At 38.3% G+C, this 17,564-nt stretch overlaps 6 protein-coding genes across 7 annotated transcripts; 3 read left to right on the forward strand and 3 right to left on the reverse strand.

The window, feature by feature from the left end:
• The first annotated feature begins 693 nt into the window (after positions 1-693).
• Positions 694-2,053, forward strand: LOC18013138. Its single transcript, XM_006394284.2, has 4 exons — positions 694-953; positions 1,168-1,413; positions 1,492-1,573; positions 1,659-2,053. The coding sequence occupies exons 1-4, from the start codon at positions 733-735 to the stop codon at positions 1,992-1,994; spliced, it is 885 nt and encodes a 294-aa protein (XP_006394346.1). The 5' UTR covers positions 694-732; the 3' UTR covers positions 1,995-2,053.
• A 327-nt stretch (positions 2,054-2,380) lies between these two features.
• Positions 2,381-3,045, reverse strand: LOC18013139 (putative F-box/kelch-repeat protein At3g24610). The gene is made up of 2 exons (XM_024151032.1): positions 2,912-3,045; positions 2,381-2,807 (listed from the first exon to the last, which is right to left on the reverse strand). Exons 1-2 carry the CDS (start codon positions 3,043-3,045, stop codon positions 2,381-2,383), a joined length of 561 nt encoding a protein of 186 aa, XP_024006800.1.
• Positions 3,046-5,094: 2,049 nt separating this feature from the next.
• Positions 5,095-6,526, forward strand: LOC18012592 (CASP-like protein 4A2). Its single transcript, XM_006394286.2, has 3 exons — positions 5,095-5,745; positions 5,865-6,000; positions 6,083-6,526. The coding sequence occupies exons 1-3, from the start codon at positions 5,189-5,191 to the stop codon at positions 6,275-6,277; spliced, it is 888 nt and encodes a 295-aa protein (XP_006394348.1). The 5' UTR covers positions 5,095-5,188; the 3' UTR covers positions 6,278-6,526.
• Positions 6,411-10,496, reverse strand: LOC18012593 (peroxisomal membrane protein PEX14). Of its 2 annotated transcripts, none has more exons than XM_006394288.2 (12): positions 10,179-10,496; positions 9,775-10,019; positions 9,646-9,685; positions 9,379-9,572; positions 8,790-8,979; positions 8,569-8,658; positions 8,289-8,368; positions 7,645-7,690; positions 7,494-7,561; positions 7,330-7,374; positions 7,171-7,239; positions 6,411-7,029 (listed from the first exon to the last, which is right to left on the reverse strand). In XM_006394288.2, exons 1-12 carry the CDS (start codon positions 10,243-10,245, stop codon positions 6,616-6,618), a joined length of 1,548 nt encoding a protein of 515 aa, XP_006394350.1. In that variant the 5' UTR covers positions 10,246-10,496; the 3' UTR covers positions 6,411-6,615. The 2 variants fall into 2 exon arrangements, with proteins under 2 accessions (XP_006394350.1, XP_006394349.1); XM_006394287.2 differs by having other exon boundaries at positions 6,616-7,029; positions 9,379-9,560.
• Positions 10,497-10,764: 268 nt separating this feature from the next.
• Positions 10,765-13,871, forward strand: LOC18011796 (1-deoxy-D-xylulose 5-phosphate reductoisomerase, chloroplastic). The gene is made up of 12 exons (XM_006394289.2): positions 10,765-11,006; positions 11,258-11,451; positions 11,612-11,698; positions 11,894-12,019; positions 12,110-12,172; positions 12,264-12,413; positions 12,532-12,599; positions 12,687-12,798; positions 12,879-12,983; positions 13,082-13,203; positions 13,283-13,429; positions 13,524-13,871. Exons 1-12 carry the CDS (start codon positions 10,916-10,918, stop codon positions 13,690-13,692), a joined length of 1,434 nt encoding a protein of 477 aa, XP_006394351.1. The 5' UTR covers positions 10,765-10,915; the 3' UTR covers positions 13,693-13,871.
• A 1,925-nt stretch (positions 13,872-15,796) lies between these two features.
• Positions 15,797-17,018, reverse strand: LOC18011651. Its single transcript, XM_006394290.2, has one exon. The coding sequence runs from the start codon at positions 16,887-16,889 to the stop codon at positions 16,059-16,061; it is 831 nt and encodes a 276-aa protein (XP_006394352.1). The 5' UTR covers positions 16,890-17,018; the 3' UTR covers positions 15,797-16,058.
• Positions 17,019-17,564: the final 546 nt, after the last annotated feature.

The raw sequence follows: 17,564 nt of genomic DNA on the forward strand, positions 1-17,564 counted from the left end.
GGAGAGGCTAGCATACATGGAGCTAGCTGATTTGGACTTGGCTGAGTTTGTTATATAAGAGGAGATTGTCAAGTTTAATTCAAATGATACGGAGTTGAAGCTGGAGCAGAGACGGTTGAAGGAGAAAATGAAGAAGTTTAACAAACAGGAGGCCAAATTTTACGGGAACATATTTGTGAAACTAACAGTAAGTGTAACTCTAAGTCCATGGTTGATCTTACTCATCTAATTATGAACCAAAAACTTATCTTTTGTTTTTGAGGTAATGTGCATAAATGATGCAGCATCATCGTAAACATCATGCTCGGAGAAGAAGAATGGTTTATTGGCTTTTGATATTTTGGTCTTTTTCTATTTCTTTTCCTTAGTTTTGATTGACTTAAATGTTGTTAGATTTCTACCAATACACCTGAAAAATTAAGCAGTTTCTTAATGAGTTTCTCATTCAAATTTTAATATTAAATTAATTATGAGAAACCAACATTAGTTTCTACCAATAAACATGCTCTTAATAAGTGAGGAGGGTAAGATGGTCATTTACTCCAGAATCTAGTAACAGAGTAACAGTTGAGAAAACGTATTTCACAGTTGAGAAACTTACCGGTTCACCCGATTTGAATTTAGAAACGAACCAATGATCTAAACCGGAATGTGTGATTACAATTGTGTGGTTTGAGAGTGCTTAAAACACGGAGGACCAGAAATCCCGTTTGAGATGACGACGATCGAATTATGTTATCATCATCGCCGGCGGCCACCACCGCGCTTCCTCCTCCGCCGCCTGAAACCTACCAAATTTCTCTGAATTTACTTTCCTCGCCGCAGATTACTCGCCGACGCCTTTTCAAGACTCTCTCACTATGTCTCGCCGCACAACCAGTCTCCGTCTCCACCGCCGCACCAGCCCACGCACGCGGCCTCTTTCAAATGCCGCCTCTCCGGCTTTCTAATCGGTATCCCCTCTTCGGAACCCTAAACTCCTATTTTGAATTCTGATATCTACTTAGACTTTAGTAGACTTTTGGAATGCTCTTGCTAAAACTGTCTTTGTATTGGTGAGATTCCAAAATTCTTCACACGGAACAGTTCAATAGTGGTTCCATGACACTACACTTGCTTGATTCCGAGGTTGGAGCTGATTGTACAAAGTGTTTTTCTTGAAAAAAGTTATTACCTTGTGAGAGCTGGGGAATCGGATTACGAAAGCTTGGGGATAATCAACACAAACCCGGTGGCCAAAACATCGGTAGATAGTGGATTATCAGAGAAAGGTAAGAAGCAGACGGTGAGAGCTGCGTTACAGTTAAAGGCAATGGGAGCTTGTGACCGAAACTGTTGGCTATGGCCTTCCATTACACAGAGAGCTTATCAGGCTGCTGAAATCATCGCTTCCATCAATGGAATTAGTCGCAGGTAATCCCCAATACTGAGATAACATTACTGTGAAAAACCGAATCTTTGTGATGATGGTATGTGTGTTTCTTTTTGCAGCTATATAGTTCCGGAATATAGCTTCCTTGATGCTCGTGGTTTAGGAGCCTACGAAGGCAAGAAACTAGATTCCTTATCAGAAGTAAGATTTCACATGTTGAAATGAGGCGCTATTAGAGAACTCGGGTTGTAAGTATATATAATGTGGTTACTATGATTTGTTGCAGGTGTATGCATTAGACTCAGTATCGATGAAGACAAAACCTCCTCCTATAAGCGACGGTACGCCTAACGAGAGTGTGTCAGATGTATTCGTGCGTGTGACGCAGCTCATGTCCATTCTCGAGACTCAATACTCAGAGGACACAGTGGTCATTGTTTCGCCTGATTCAGACAACTTATCTGTGTTGCAAGCTGGTGTTCAGGGCCTGGATCTTCGAAGGCACTCGGAATTGTATTTTGGACCAGGAGAAGTGAGATTGTTAGACGCAGACAGCATCCCTGTGTATAAGCAACCTGCCTCTGCTGTATATAAATGTACAAACCCACCAAACTGTGACTAGTTTCATCATTTCTATAGTTTATACTATATATATACAATCAAATACAATTTCGATCTAATCAATATTATCCCTGTTTAGACTGTTTGGATCTTCTAGTTTTTTTTTTTCTATATCTTTATGGCTCTACACAATATATAACTCATTGTTGACTTATTGAAATTTGGAACAGAGAGATTGGTTCATAGGAAAATGGCGTTTATGTAATTCATTCTAAGTTGTAGTTTTCTTTTGTCCTCGTTTGATAACTAAGGACTCCTCTATCTAATGTGTGTGTGTGTCGAAGACCAAACAGCAGAAGAGTAACTTAACTTATTGGATTCACTGATGTAACATAAGAGAGAAGGACGCATGATAACAATTTGAAAAAAAAAGGACGATGCGAGAGTTCAGAGAGTGACAGAAACTGAATGCAAAACCTTGTAGCGGCGATGTAAGAAAGGTTCAACGGTCATGACAGGATGAGACCACTCAATGTAGCCCCAAATCTCGGCTCCTTGGCGTCTCTCCAAGGAAATCTCTGCACACCAAATCTCAAAACGATCCCCCTCGATGACATCCCAAAAGATCACAAGGTTAGAACTAAATTTGCAGAGTCTTGCTCCAGGAAGTAAATCTGCCAGCTTCTTGTAGACACCCGAAGGGGACTTACGGCACGAAAACTTCCACATGCCTTCGTTCCTGCGATCAAAGTGGACCAGTCTGGAGCTAGAGAGACTCTCCACGAGAGATCCCAAACCCTTTACCCACTTCCAATCCATCCTCTCTTCGCTCAGGTTCAGAGCACTCCAACTGAGCTTGCTCACACCAACGCAACTTCCCAAACCGATCACAAGAGTAGATAACGTTATCAATCACACACCAATCCCTTTTGTTTCCTCGCAAGTCACTATGATTCCCTCTTCCCCATTTACTTTCACTCGGCGAGTAGTACAAGCTTTCTTCCACAACATCCACTGCATAAATCTTTCCCTCCTTGAGGACCACACTGTGACGGAGCCGGACAAGTCTTCCTTTTTTTATGCGGTGACTCCTCGGCGGCTGAATTCGACATCGCACTCTTTCTGAGAGACACCGCGAGAATTTTTCTTTTTATAGGGTACTAAATTAGCGGGGTTATGATTAATTTTTTTTTTTTAATTTTTTTCAGTAAAAGATGTTAAATTTTTAAGTTTTCCTTTTTCATTCATCGAATTTAAATTTCCGTTTTATTAACGCTGGCTTTTAATTATATTTTTTTCCCTCGTTTTGTTTAGTTATTTTACCTTTTTCCGGATTATAAATCAATCATAAACTTATCGTTTTACTGTTAATATTTCTGTTTAGTTATTATCATGGCGATGAAAGGTGTTGATTTGAAGTGGTTAGTTTTATTCTTTTGAACAAGATTTTATTAAGTGGTTAGTTCCTAATTAGTATTCTGCTTCTGTGTTTGACCTTAACTGAAGCAGATTCCAATAATTTTGTATTTCTCCAGTTTTATAACTTTGGTGTATCTGAAATTTTGTGGGTGAATTTTTAAATGCCTAGCAGGTACGATGGGTTCTTCTTGTCGATGCGCGCGACTAGTCTGTATCCTTTACAGCTCAGCTTGATGGATTCTTCTAATTGTAATTCTATGCCTTTATTCTTCTGTTTTCTATTCTGATTCTTGAAAATTCGATCTCGTTTTTGGGTAAAAAAAATAAAAAATAAGAAGGATATTGGGTTTTTACATTTTTGTAAAAAACAAGAATTGTCCATGTGACATGTCTTAGACCATATATCCACATTAGTCTTAAGTTATAAACATGGACCATATATGTATAGACCATAAACATGAATCTTATGTTATAAACGAAACACCTCTTGGAACTACAATATATGGGAATTACTTCTTGTATTTACTTTGGATACTGTGAAATTATAAAAGTTTCACAAGCTTTCATCTGATTTAAACTGATCAAGAACGGCTTTTGTGATCGATTATTCGAAACAAAAAGAAATTACTGTAAGAAGAAAAAAGAAAGTGTTGTGACAATGGATTTTGAAAGATTCATATGGTAAAGACAGAAATAAAAAAGATAAATAAATAGGAGTGGGTGGGTTGCTTTGTGCTTTAAACAAAGAACAAAAGGCAAAACAATGCTTTTGATATTTTACTTTTTTTTTTGTTATTTATTGATTTTTATTTAAAGAGAGAAGACATTTGATTCAAAAGGGAATGCTAAAAAAACTACAAAAGATTTGACAAGATTGAAAACAAAAACATTTGATAGAGATCATTAGATCAATGATCGATGCTTTACTTTAGCTTCGTCCGTCTTGGTGTATATTCTTTGTGTTTTCCTTATACTACCTTTAACTTTTGTGCTGATTTTTATTCGAGAATGCTTATGTTTATGGTTTTGTCGTATAAAGAAAAAACGATGGATTCACCTATAAAATATATTTGAATAAATAGATCAGTCATATAGAAAAACAATCTACTTATTTTTTTACTAAGAAACACATTAACTTATTACATTTTTTGGATAGCGTCATGGACAAACAGAAATTTGTGATTAATAAAAAAAATACGAACAAGACGAAGAGTAAAAATATAGTATCGTATGTGCATATTTAGCAAGCTGATATATTACTTTAGCAATATGGAATCTTTATGGCTGGTAAAAAGAGCAAAAAAAAAAATCAGCAAACACATGCAGAAAAACGTAGACATCTTATGATTGCGTCATATATTAATGTGGTTGCTGCAACACCATTGGTCAATAACATATGGGTGCACCGTGCACATATACATGCCTAACACTGGATCACTGAGGGTTTTAATTCTCCACGAAGAAACGCAAAGTGGGTCCGGTGTACCTTTTGTTGGGGGGAGATACATTCGTTCACTCTGGATTGCGTCATATATCAATGTGGTTGCTGCAACATCATTGGTCAATAACATCTGGGTGCACCTGCACATATACATGCGTAACACTGGATCACTCGGGGTTTAATTCTCCACGAAGAAACGCAAAGTGGGTCCGGTGCACCTTTTTCCTTTCTTTGCCGGGAAAACAATGAGAAACAGAGAGAGTTAAAGTTTCTTTTTCTCCTTCACTTTCTCACTGCACATAACAAACAAAAACACACACAAAACCTCTCCAAATCAATTCTCGCCGGAGAATCGAATCAGTAATCGCATCTCGAGATTTCCGACGGTGTGAACCATGAAGCGGACTACCTCGTCGAACTCGGAAGCGCAGAGTTACATCGAATCACCACTCTCTCCTCTTCGATTTCACTCTCCGCTATCAGATGCCGGAGATCCACCGGAGAGCCGTTACGTTTCGCCTGAGGGATCACCGTTCAAACTCGAAAATCCGAAGGCGATCGTAACCGACGGCAAGTTCACGCAGTTAACGCCTCTGGCCTCGCCGGTTCCGCCGCCACCTCCTCAGTTTCCGCCGCCGCATCGTCAGAGAAACGCGAGAGCCCCGACGAATTCGTCTTCTGATAAGTCTCCGTCGTCTATGGTGGTGGTCAATCGCTGGGTGAGAGAGGATGGCCCACAGACTACGACGAGGAAGGTTGGACGGCCGACGAACGGCGGAGAATCGGCAACGACGACCGTGAACAGAGAAATACGGGATGAATTGGTAAGTAAGGCGGCGCTAGGGTTTAGAGTGAGCGAAGTAATTCTGTGCGTGATATCGTTTTCAATTATGGCGGCTGATAAAACTCAAGGATGGAGCGGCGATTCCTATGATCGCTACAAAGAGTACAGGTCTCTCTTCTCCCTCGATCTGTTTCTTTCTCCCTTCTTCTTTACACATTTTAGGAGTTTAGAGTTGGTTTGAAATCTGAATTAGATCAGTCAAATTTTGTCAACACAAAAATTTGCAGGTATTGTTTGGCTGTAAACGTTATAGCATTCGTTTACTCTGCATTTGAAGCTTGCGACGCTGCTTGCTACATCGCCAAAGAGACTTATATGATAAACTGCGGATTTCACGACATATTCGTTTTCTCCATGGATCAAGTGAGTGTTTTTTAACATTTTGTATTTGTAAGCAAACACATAATGATTCTGATGAGCCTCTTTTTCTTTCTGATGCTTTTAGCTTCTTGCATACCTTTTGATGTCGGCTTCTTCATGCGCTGCTACACGAGTTGATGACTGGGTATCTAATTGGGGCAAAGACGAGTTTACTCAGATGGCAACAGCTTCTATCGCGGTTTCGTTTATAGCGTTTGGTGCGTTTGCGGTCAGCGCTCTGATTTCTGCTTACAGGCTCTTCACTCATGCATCTTCTTAATTATCCCCTTTGTGTTGCCCTGAGAATATATGACTCTCGTCTTTGTACAGTCTCTCTTATAGTCATAGCTTAGAAATTAGCACATGGTAATGTTTATTGCTGCTTCATTGTGTGATAAAAGTTTCAATATGTATTTAACAATAAGGCAAGCAAGCAAATGACTGAGTTTACTTGTGTAACAAGGTTTGACTTGTTTTCTTTTTCATAACTAATATTAAATTTAAGGTAGGTGATAAATCCCAAAACCTAGTAAATACATGTGTTTTCGTACAAGCAAACCTCAAAAAGTACCATAGGAAACGTATTTGCATCAAGAAAACCCGAAATTATCTATCTTTTTAGTTCCCTTCTTGGCTGATCTGTTGCTGCTCTGTTTCTTCTTGAATCTCTGTGACCTGCAATCTTCCTGATCCATCGCCACCAGATTCAGAGAACTTAGTGATCTTCTGTAACTCATCGCTCACACCTGACTGGTCATCACTAGCAGCTGCATCTTGGTCTATCTTAGCCTGTGGCTTAGGACGGCGAATGGCCTCGGCTGCTTCTGGCATAACGACCGGAGGAGGTTGTGGAGGAACCCACGAGCGTTGCCTTTGGAGAGCTGCTGGCTCCATTGTATTTGTTTCATTTTGGATGCCGATGGAACGTGAGGCTGTTGTCTCATATCCAAAATCCGTGGATCTAGGGGTTTTCTGTTGCCACCATGAACCGTTGGAACTATCGTCCTGTGGCGCTTGCCCATAGTCCCATGGCTGATCATAATAATAAGATAACATGGGTGATCAGCAAAACTTAATTTTTAAGAAAAAGTGTGCTGTTCCATAAAATCGACCAAGATTCATTATAAAGAATGTTGTCTTAGATCAAAATTGAGAAACATTTTAAGTTTGTACCTTAGTTTTAGGAGCGATGCGAGGATTTGATAGCTGTTGATTTGGATTGGGTGGCATGTCGTTAATCTCCTGTATTTCAGTGAAAGTCTGATAAGTTTGTCACACTGAACTACAAGGTTAGTCTAATAAAGGTGCCAAAAAGAATTTTTTTCAATTTACCCGAATGTTCGAAGGCTTCTCCCCTCTCTGGATCATAGACATTATCTGCAACATCAGCAAATTTCAACTAAATGTTAAAGAAGATTAATTGGAAATTCAAAGGGAAAAGATTCAATATATAACCCATGATTCTGTAGCCAACTTTAGAGATTTCAGAACATTACATCCATGTATGACTTTGGATGAGGGGGCATAGATGAATCAGCTGGAGCAGGAGGAGAAGCAGATCGTGCTGTATTATTATTTAGTTAGTGAGAATAGCCTAATTCAAAATCAATAAAACATAATGTAGATTGAGCAAGAGAGAGCAGTTACCTGAGCGCGTGTCATAATCAACATTGCTGCCATTTGCATAAGGTTTCTGCATCACACATCAACGTTCCTAATGTTACCAAAAGGACTGTATTATCAAGTTCAAGTGTGCTTAGTTGATTAATGAGGGGATCATTGGTCTCTTTGGAGTGTTTAGGTTTCAGATTCTGTTTCTTTCGTTCAAGTTCAATAAACAACTTGTTTTGAGTAATTCTTTGTGTTTTGTGATCCTTTATTCTCTCTCAATTGGTCCAACCTAACACAAATGCCTAAGGAATGACAACGACCACAGACAATGATATATAATTCCACTGGTTAATTGTCAAGTTAAAGTCTGATGAGAGACTTTGGATTTATTTTCCAAAGTTTATTCCTTCATAGGGTTTGATGTTAGGTTTTCTCTCTACAATGGATAGAATCTCTGTTGTGAGAAACATCCAAGGATAGAAGAGACCTTATAGGCTTATTGGTGGCAATTACAGAAGGAGTAAAACTAATCTCTTTGGGATGTTTTCGTTTCAGATCCTGCTACTTTACATTTAAGTTCGATGAAGAAAAGTGCTTTTTTGAGTTTTCTTTCTGTTTGAGGATCATTTACTCAATGCATCAAAAATTATTCTATAATCCCTTGGGACATTTAAACTCACCCTTGCTGCTGGAGTTGTGATCGAACCACCATAAACCTCTTGGTCAGCTGAATAAAGCTTTGGGAGGTTGTTCGATTTCCCTGAAATTAGGAAGTGGATATAGAATATTACTCTTTAGATCAAGAAGCTTTAACAGTGGCTCTTAGGATCAACCAAAAATTAGGAACCTAGACCCTATATGACTCCTGATAAGAGTGAAGTTGTAATAGTTCAAAATTAGATGTAACAATATGAATACTAAGACACCTAACAGGTGCATTATTAAAGCTTGAATACTTACCTTCGAGCGAACGGATATTATTGCTCAAGGACTTCATTTCTTGTACTTGGACACCTAAGACGTGCATTAAGTCCTCAAAATACTTCTTTTCTGACAAGAAACAATGCAAAGATTTGGTTTCAGTGGAAAAGGAAGAAACGACCAAGAGAAGTGCAGAAATGGTTACAGAAAAAAAAAAAGAGAAACTAAGGTCTAGACTAAACTGCAGAAATAACGTCTACCTTCACTCTTAGTTTTCATCATTTCCTGACTAACCCTGGCTACATCAGAAGCAGCCGCAGAAGCAGCTTTGGCTGCAGCTACTGCTTCTTCAGCTAAGCTAGGTTTTGCATCAGCTTTCTTCTGAGGATCAGTTTCTTCTTCCAACATTATTCTGCGGACCCACGATTTTAATCTGGGGATGAGAGATTTCTGAAACAAGAACAAATCTCATTTCAATGCGAACTTGATTTTGTAGAAGGAAAGTAGTACCTTAAAATTCGACTGCACATGGAGCATTATAACACGTCTAGCAAAAAAACTAAATCCAGAAAAGGGAGAAACAGCTTTCCGACACCCTAACAAATTTTTTTATGAAGACTGCAGACTGTTTTTATGAAAGGTTTTGGCGTCTATGCTCTGGTGGTCACATTGAAATGGAGAATCAGATGTGAACTTCATTAGCTAAGCCAAACAATGAATTCCAAAATGTTCTCTTCCATTTCAGTTATGACCTCACACCATCTTATCCTATTATTCGGTGTACTAAGTAAAATCATAAGACAAAGATCTTAACACACTGCATATAAAGGGGTTTCAGGTAAACGGTACCTTTACAAAAACAGCTGTTCCGGCACCAGAAGCCGCTAAAACTCCAACAGCAAGAGCAGCATGGTACCAGCGAAAGCGGGAGAGAAAACTTGGAGGCGGAATCATAACAACGGGAGCAGGAGCAGGCTGCATGGCTTGTATCTGCCCTTGTGGCTGAACATTAGAGACTGCTTGCTGTCCATCTGTTTGTAACACTATAAAAAATTCAATACACTGAATAGTCCAGCCATCAAAGGAACAACCAAACATATGTTCTTGCTAATTTACCTTGGCTGTTAACATTTGTCTGCGAACTTGGTGGCGGGTCCTATGTTCAATATTTTTGCAGAGGTAAGCCATTGAAAATGATATTTTTTTAATGATCAAAAGACAGGAAGAGGAAGCAAAGAAGCTTACAGGAACACGGCGGAAAGCTTCGTCGATCTCTTCCTTTGTGAGGCCTTTCCTCTCAAGAAACGATCTTCTATGAATAACAGGAGATCCTCTAACCCTCGGGTGCGAAAGGAATTTGATGGCGTTCTGAATTTGGTCCTCCCGTATTGGCTCTGAATTCTTAAACACAGAGGGAAGAGAGTCCTGCTTAGCAGTTTCTTGAGCGATGCTAGCTTGCTGAACATCATTTGCAAGTGGCTTTGTTACTTCTGTAATAACATTTTTTGTAAACAACAACGTTAATTATAAATCCTACAAGTTTTTCCATTTTCCAAGAGGCAATACAAAGAATTTGTTCGCGAAACCAATAAAAATGCCCATTTTAAGGTATTGAAGAAAAAAAGAGAGATTAGAGGCTGTAACTAAACCTGAAATCTGGGATTTTTCATCACCCGGAGCTGGAAAATCGGAAGGAGTCTGCTGATGAGTTGCCATAGCAGCTCACCGACCTTCAAAGGATCCAAGAGGCAGAGACTTCGAAATCGAAGTGAGAAAGAAGAAACGAAGTCGAAAACGATTGATAAGAGAAGAGATCTTCTCCGGGAGAAAGGGAAAAAAAATCGTGGGGATGAGTAATCAGATTTTGCTCATATCGAGGAAGAGAGAGTTTTAAGTTGGAAATTCCGAAATCATGTTTTCGCTGATTTTTATTTTTCTTTGCTGTTTGGTGAGAGTGTATCTGTGTGGCCACCACACCAAGAGAGGATAATGCCATCGTGTGGTTTTTATTTTTCCTTGCTCTTATATTTGGGCCTTATAACAATGGGCCTGAAAGAAATATTTGTTTTAATGGGCCTTTTTAAAGCCGCACTGATTTAGTCTCCTTTATAATAACATAGAGAAAATGGGAACGTGTCGTTACCTTAATAGGGGTCGCTCTTACTAAAAGTCGAATCTTTTAACAAAATGCTAAACGAAATTAAAAAATGTGAAAACTGTTGGTGTATGTACCATTCAAATTGCGATCTCACTCACCAATCCATATTCTTCTTATCATCTTTCTCACTGTTTCTGCTTTCTTCCAAACTAGTTCTTCTTTGACAATCTGAGTTGAATAAAAAAAAAAGGTGGGTTCTCTGAAAAATATTCGATTTCGAAAAGACTGATGATGACACTAAACTCATTATCTCCAGCTGAATCCAAAGCTATTTCTTTCTTGGATACCTCCAGGCTCAATCCAATCCCTAAAATTCCAGGTTTATCCCCAAAAATCCACTAATCTCTCATCTTCTGCAAATCTCTTTTGGATATAAAAAAGCTGCAACTCTTTTCTTTACTTCTTCTTCGACTCGTACGAATTTTGCCGTCTGGGTATCTTCAAACTGTAACATATGACCCATTTTTTCTGTAAATTCATCGATTTCAAAAACTAAACTTGCAAAATTCGAAATTTTCAGGTTACTTTAGTTCTGTTAGTTTAAATTTTACATCTTTGGGGTGTCGCCAGGTGGGTTTTGTTTGAGGAGGACGAATCAAAGGAAAGATTTTGGAAAAGAAGTCAAGTGTTCAGTGAAAGTGCATCAGCAACCTCCTCCACCTCCAGCATGGCCTGGAAGAGCTATTCCCGAGCCGCCTCGTCAGTCTTGGGATGGACCAAAACCCATCTCAATCGTTGGATCCACTGGTTCTATTGGCACTCAGGTTTTATATCCATTTCTTGTTTGGCAGATGATTTTAGCTCCATAAGTTGGACTAGAGACGTTGTTTTCCAGTTCTTGAGTGAGCTGAGACTGTAAATTGTGTTTATATTGTTGGAATCATTTTCTATCGATAAGCAATTGCAGTATCTTGTATTTTGTAGACATTGGATATTGTGGCTGAGAATCCCGACAAGTTCAGAGTGGTGGCTCTAGCTGCTGGTTCGAATGTTACTCTCCTTGTTGATCAGGTACATCTTAACATCATGTGTAAATTTACAGTTAATTACTCTCTCCGATTTGTCGTTTATACCACCTGGAATCAATGTTTTATTGTGAAGTAGCTGTGTAAACAGGTTCTTGCTTAGTTTTTTCGCCTTCGGTGATCTCGAGAAAACTCTATACAGTATTATGGTTCTCTGACTCTCTTTTGAATGGTGGTGCAGGTAAAGAGATTTAAACCTGCGTTGGTTGCTGTTAGAAATGAGTCGTTGGTCAATGAGCTTAAAGAGGCTTTAGCGGGTTTGGACTATAAACCTGAGATTATTCCTGGGGAGCAAGGAGTTATTGAGGTTAGTGCATCTTTTCCAGTTTTTGAGTGCGGTGTGGATTTTTACAGATTTTTGGATCCTCTTCGAGTTTTTGCTTAAATTCATCTACAGGTTGCTCGTCACCCGGAAGCTGTAACTGTTGTTACAGGAATAGTAGGTTGTGCGGGATTAAAGGTATATACTCTCTTCTTTTTTTTGTCCCTAAACCTTATTGAGAGAAAATGAGTAAGAAAGTTAGAAAACTTGTTGTTTATTTTTCCTGCAGCCTACGGTTGCTGCAATTGAAGCGGGAAAGGACATTGCTCTTGCCAACAAAGAGACATTAATCGCAGGTGGTCCTTTCGTGCTTCCACTCGCCAACAAGCATAATGTTAAGATTCTTCCAGCAGATTCTGAACATTCAGCCATATTTCAGGTATTGAAATGCACATAGAATTTGAGTAACCCCACTTTCTTATTGACTTAAGTTTTGGTCTTAATGCAATTTATAGCGCTGGCAATTGAGTGAATTTATTGATTGCTATGTTCTCTAGTGTATTCAAGGTTTGCCTGAAGGCGCTCTGCGCAGGATAATCTTGACTGCATCTGGTGGAGCTTTTAGGTTTGTTTCAACATCCTTTTGCTATTCTTCTCACTCCATAGATTTTTTTCCTTGATTCTTATTTGGTTACAAAAAATGTTGGAAAAGGGATTGGCCTGTTGAGAAGCTCAAGGAAGTGAAAGTAGCGGATGCGTTGAAGCATCCAAACTGGAACATGGGAAAGAAAATCACTGTGGACTCAGCGACCCTTTTCAACAAGGTTAAGATCCTTTTCTTCTCAAATTAAACTCAAAAGTATCTTTGATCCGTTGTAAGATGAGCTCTTGATATCTTGAACAGGGTCTCGAGGTCATCGAAGCTCATTACTTGTTTGGAGCTGAGTATGACGATATAGAGATTGTCATTCATCCTCAGAGTATCATACACTCCATGATTGAAACACAGGTCTTGCTCTGGAAAGAAAATAACTGCATGCATTTTTTTTCATGTATTTAGAAAACAAAATTTGCTTAACATATATATATATGTCTTTTGTTCCATAGGATTCATCTGTACTTGCTCAGTTAGGATGGCCTGATATGCGTTTACCGATCCTGTACACCATGTCGTGGCCCGATCGGGTTCCTTGTTCTGAAGTAACTTGGCCAAGACTTGACCTTTGCAAGTAAGCAATCCACACACATATTTAGATATCCTCTCCTCTGTCAAATAAATCGACACACACACATTGTGGATTTTGGCAGGCTCGGTTCGTTGACATTCAAGAAACCAGACAATGTGAAATACCCATCAATGGATCTTGCTTATGCTGCTGGACGAGCTGGAGGCACAATGACCGGAGTTCTCAGTGCAGCTAACGAGAAAGCCGTCGAAATGTTCATTGATGAAAAGTAAGAATTTTGTTTTTCTTTTTCTTTGAGAGTTATCCCAAGTAATAATCTTGAAAGGAATCACATTGTTTTTAATGTCTCGTTTTGTTTACAGGATAAGCTATTTGGATATCTTCAAGGTAGTGGAATTAACATGCGATAAACATCGAACCGAGTTGGTATCATCGCCGTCTCTTGAAGAGATTGTTCACTATGACTTGTGGGCGCGTGATTACGCTGCGAATGTGCAGCTTTCTTCTGGTGCGAGGCCAGTTCATGCCTGATAATTAGTTGTTGGCAAGGAGATTGATTAATTCAGTGATTAAGAAGAATTGTTGGAGAAATGGGTTCCTTTTAACACCGTTTTGGCAAGGATTACCGATTCTAAGTTGTACCTAATCTAATCTGTGGTCCGAACAAGCCAAACCGAAATTTTAAACCAATAAAGCTGAATTCAATTTTATTCCCGCTTATTGTTTTTTATTTCTTCGGTTCGATTATTATTTGCAAGGTAATATATGGTAGAAAAATAAAAGAGTGTAAATAGTTGTACAATTACAAGAATAAAGGAATTTTACCATTTACATTGAAACACACATAAAATGACTTGCACCCATATCACTTGACAAACTTGAATTATGAACAAATTTTCTTTAAGTATTCATGTACTATACTCAAGATGAACAAATGGAACAATACTATTTTACTATCATCCATATAACATATTTGGCTCATTACTTTTCCATTCATCTTTTTTCCCACTCGCTTAATTCATGTTTATGTATGTAATTAAAATTCGGTTGAATGGTATTTAACTATTTACTGTTTGCCGTTAACTTAAGAAAAATAACAAAAAAAATGTATACAGATGAAATTAAAAAATGAGGGAATTTACATTTTCGTTTCACAATAATTGCTTTGAAAATATGGCAATGTAAGACTACTGCAAGATATGAGAGCTAATAATTTTTGTTTCTAATGATAACAAAGGATTAATTAGGATTAAGAAAACTAATCACGACTTTTTCACCTTAGAGTAAGGATAAAGACAGCAATGCACTCTTTTGAACCTACTCCCACCGCTAAAATCATTAGGAATAATTTTAACTTGCAAGTCATATATGAAAATCCTTCACATTAGATTAATAATTGTTTGGTGAAAGCGATTTCGAACAACAAAAATGTTTATTTTGTCGGCTCATTATTTTGAAATGATGATGTTCTTTATATGGATATTATTAATAAATATACTAGAAAAAACAATTGGCCGGTTTATGAACTAAAGCAGGTTGTAAGTTATCATTAATCGTAACTTGCAAGTCATTCTTTTCACAATCGTGTTATCAATTTACCTGTGGTGCTACTGCGTTTCCTAAACGACACATGTACGACTTGAATGTTATATTTGAGATTGTATTTTGATTAGATACTAAGCAATAAGCGTTGTTATAATGAAAATCCAATTAACCTAACATTTGAAAACATGATTATTTTCGCCTGTCTGATATTCGATAACATAAAATTGGTAAAAAAAAAAAAGGTTAAAAAAAGAAAAATATGCCGTAATAGTAAGAAGTGTTATAGTTTTCGCTTAACATATCTGGTGAATATCGATATATCGTTTTCGTTTTCTTGTCGTACCGCTTCTTAGAACTGTTTTGTTTTACTACTTTGTTTTACAGTTTTAGCATATACGTAACTGATAATTAGTAAAGCGATATACTATTTACTATTGCGCGATAAGATTTATCAATCAAATGTGAAATCTATTACAGTAAACACAAAACACGAGAAGTGGAATGAATCTATTTTGATCTCCGATTCTCTAGTTTTATAATACCACAAATTTAATGTCGTTGTGGATTCCACTGAACATATTATAAACATAGACACTAAAAACCTACTTCATTACAGAAATGACGACTACTATTAAACTAAACGTATCTTCTGAATACGTACTCGTATGTAGTTGGGATGACTCAAGTGTAGTCGATCAATAGTGTGAACACATTTCATTTGATAGAAATTTAAACAAGATCCCAAGGCAAACCAAACATTCCTACAATATCCACCTAAATGTGTTATATCCAAATTAATAAATCCATATATTTATTATTTATACAAAAGTATTATGAGATTCCACACGTTAATGTTTAACACGTCAAAGGACCACACACTTTTTGTGTCTAAAATAAAGAAACATACAGCACTTATCCAAGTTTCGAATTTATCTACACACATACATTTAAGTAATTTTAATCTCATAGAAATATTATCAATCAGTTAGTTAATTGGAAGATCGTGTGGACACCTGAAATTGCCAAATCATATTCTTAGGTCAAAGAATTTAACATTATGATGAGAAAGAACAAAATGGCTATAAACGAATAAAAACGAATAGTCTCCATTCCAATAATCAATCAACCACCAAAACTTATATCTAACCAAACCGACACATCGAGGTTTTAATTAAAGAAATATTCACTTTCTTGCCAACACTCAAGATTTTCTCGGAAACCAAAAGAAAAAGGTTGAGAGAGAGAAATAAAAGGAAGAGAGAAAAAAAAAAGTTGGAAAAAGAAAGAAACCGAAGCCCACCCAAAGTCCGCGTCTTCGATTTCTGTTTCTCTACATGAGAGCCACGTCACCTTCAAAAAGGATGTAAATGACGACTAAGCCCATTCACGTTTTTCAATATTCCAATCATATCCTTTCTATACGGCCCAAATGTCTGTCGTTTTGCCTCTTCGCTTTCCTTTTCTTCCTCTCCGACCACCTTCGACGTCGGTTCTTCTTCTTCTCTTTGATCGGAGTTAGTTTCATCGCTCTTCTTAACTGGCGCCGGAAATACGAGCTTCTCGTTCCCTTCGCTACTGCTTCTCGCGTACAGAAGATTCCGGAGCTTCCATCGTTTAGAGAATCCAGCGGAATGGCTTTTGATTTTGCTCTGTGATGGAGAAGACGAGAGCCCTTGGAGATCGTCATCTCTGGAATCTCCACCTCTATTTGATTGATTAGGTGTCCATACACAGTAAGTCTCCGGCGGAACACCGATTAGATCCTCCTCCGCCTCCGAAGACGAATTCGACGTCGGATCTCGGTCCTCGCTCATCAGTTTTCTCAACGCCGGTCGATGACGACGGGGTAGATTACTCTTCGGCGGAGATGGCGTCGGCTGAGATTCTCCACCTTTGCCATATACCGGAGCATTCGCGATTCCACCACCGTACGGGATCAACGGACGGATCTGACCGTTGCAGAAAATCTCGTCGGCGGTAGCGATGGGGTGGGAGAATCTGCGGCTGGGACAGTCGAAGGCGAACTCGAAATCATCGCCGTCGCGGTGGGAATCGGATTGTGGCTCCTGGTCTCTGAATTCCTCGACGACGCGGGCTGCGATGGCGGCGAGGTCTACGGCGGAGGAAAAACTGCCGAAACTCGGAGAGTTGGAGGAAACGGAGAGTAACCGACTCGCCTGCATTTTAGAAAGTTGTTGCAGAGTTTTCTGAACTGAAACGCTTAGAGAGGGAGAGAGAGACAAATAAAGATTGTACGCTTCGAAAGTTGGGCCCCGTCGACTATATATACGGGAAAATCGTTGTATTTTCACTCACGGAGAAAAAACAAATTTTAATGATTACATTACGAAGATTATTAGTTATTTTAATCAAGGAGCCAAAAATGTAAGGTATTAAATCAAATATCATGATCTAACAAGGAGCGTAATGAACATAAACCACTAACTAAGGATGTCAAATAAACTAATCCAACCACAAACGCTTAAGCTTAACATAAGTCTCCACCTTATCTTTTAAACGGTCAATAAATTATCTCCAAGTAATTATAAAAATATATACTGTACACGAAAAGAAATGTTTTACTTATCTTCTCCGATGTCACGTTTGATCACCATCAAATCAGTGATAAACTTATCTACAATGTTTGCATTCTACGTATATATTGAATATTCAAATGTGAATGATGTCACAGAAATGACGAATGTAAACGTTGGTTAGGGAAGTCTTGGTCAGTATTAAAAGGTAAAATGTAGAGTATTTATCCATTGATAGTGAATGGCGACAAGTCAAAGGAATAAATCTTCTGTCCTAGATTCCAAAACTTAGCTTCGCATGTATATATTTTTTAAATGTTTTGT

Source organism: Eutrema salsugineum, unplaced genomic scaffold, assembly GCF_000478725.1.
Source record: "Eutrema salsugineum unplaced genomic scaffold, Eutsalg1_0 scaffold_6, whole genome shotgun sequence".
NCBI lineage: Eukaryota > Viridiplantae > Streptophyta > Magnoliopsida > Brassicales > Brassicaceae > Eutrema > Eutrema salsugineum.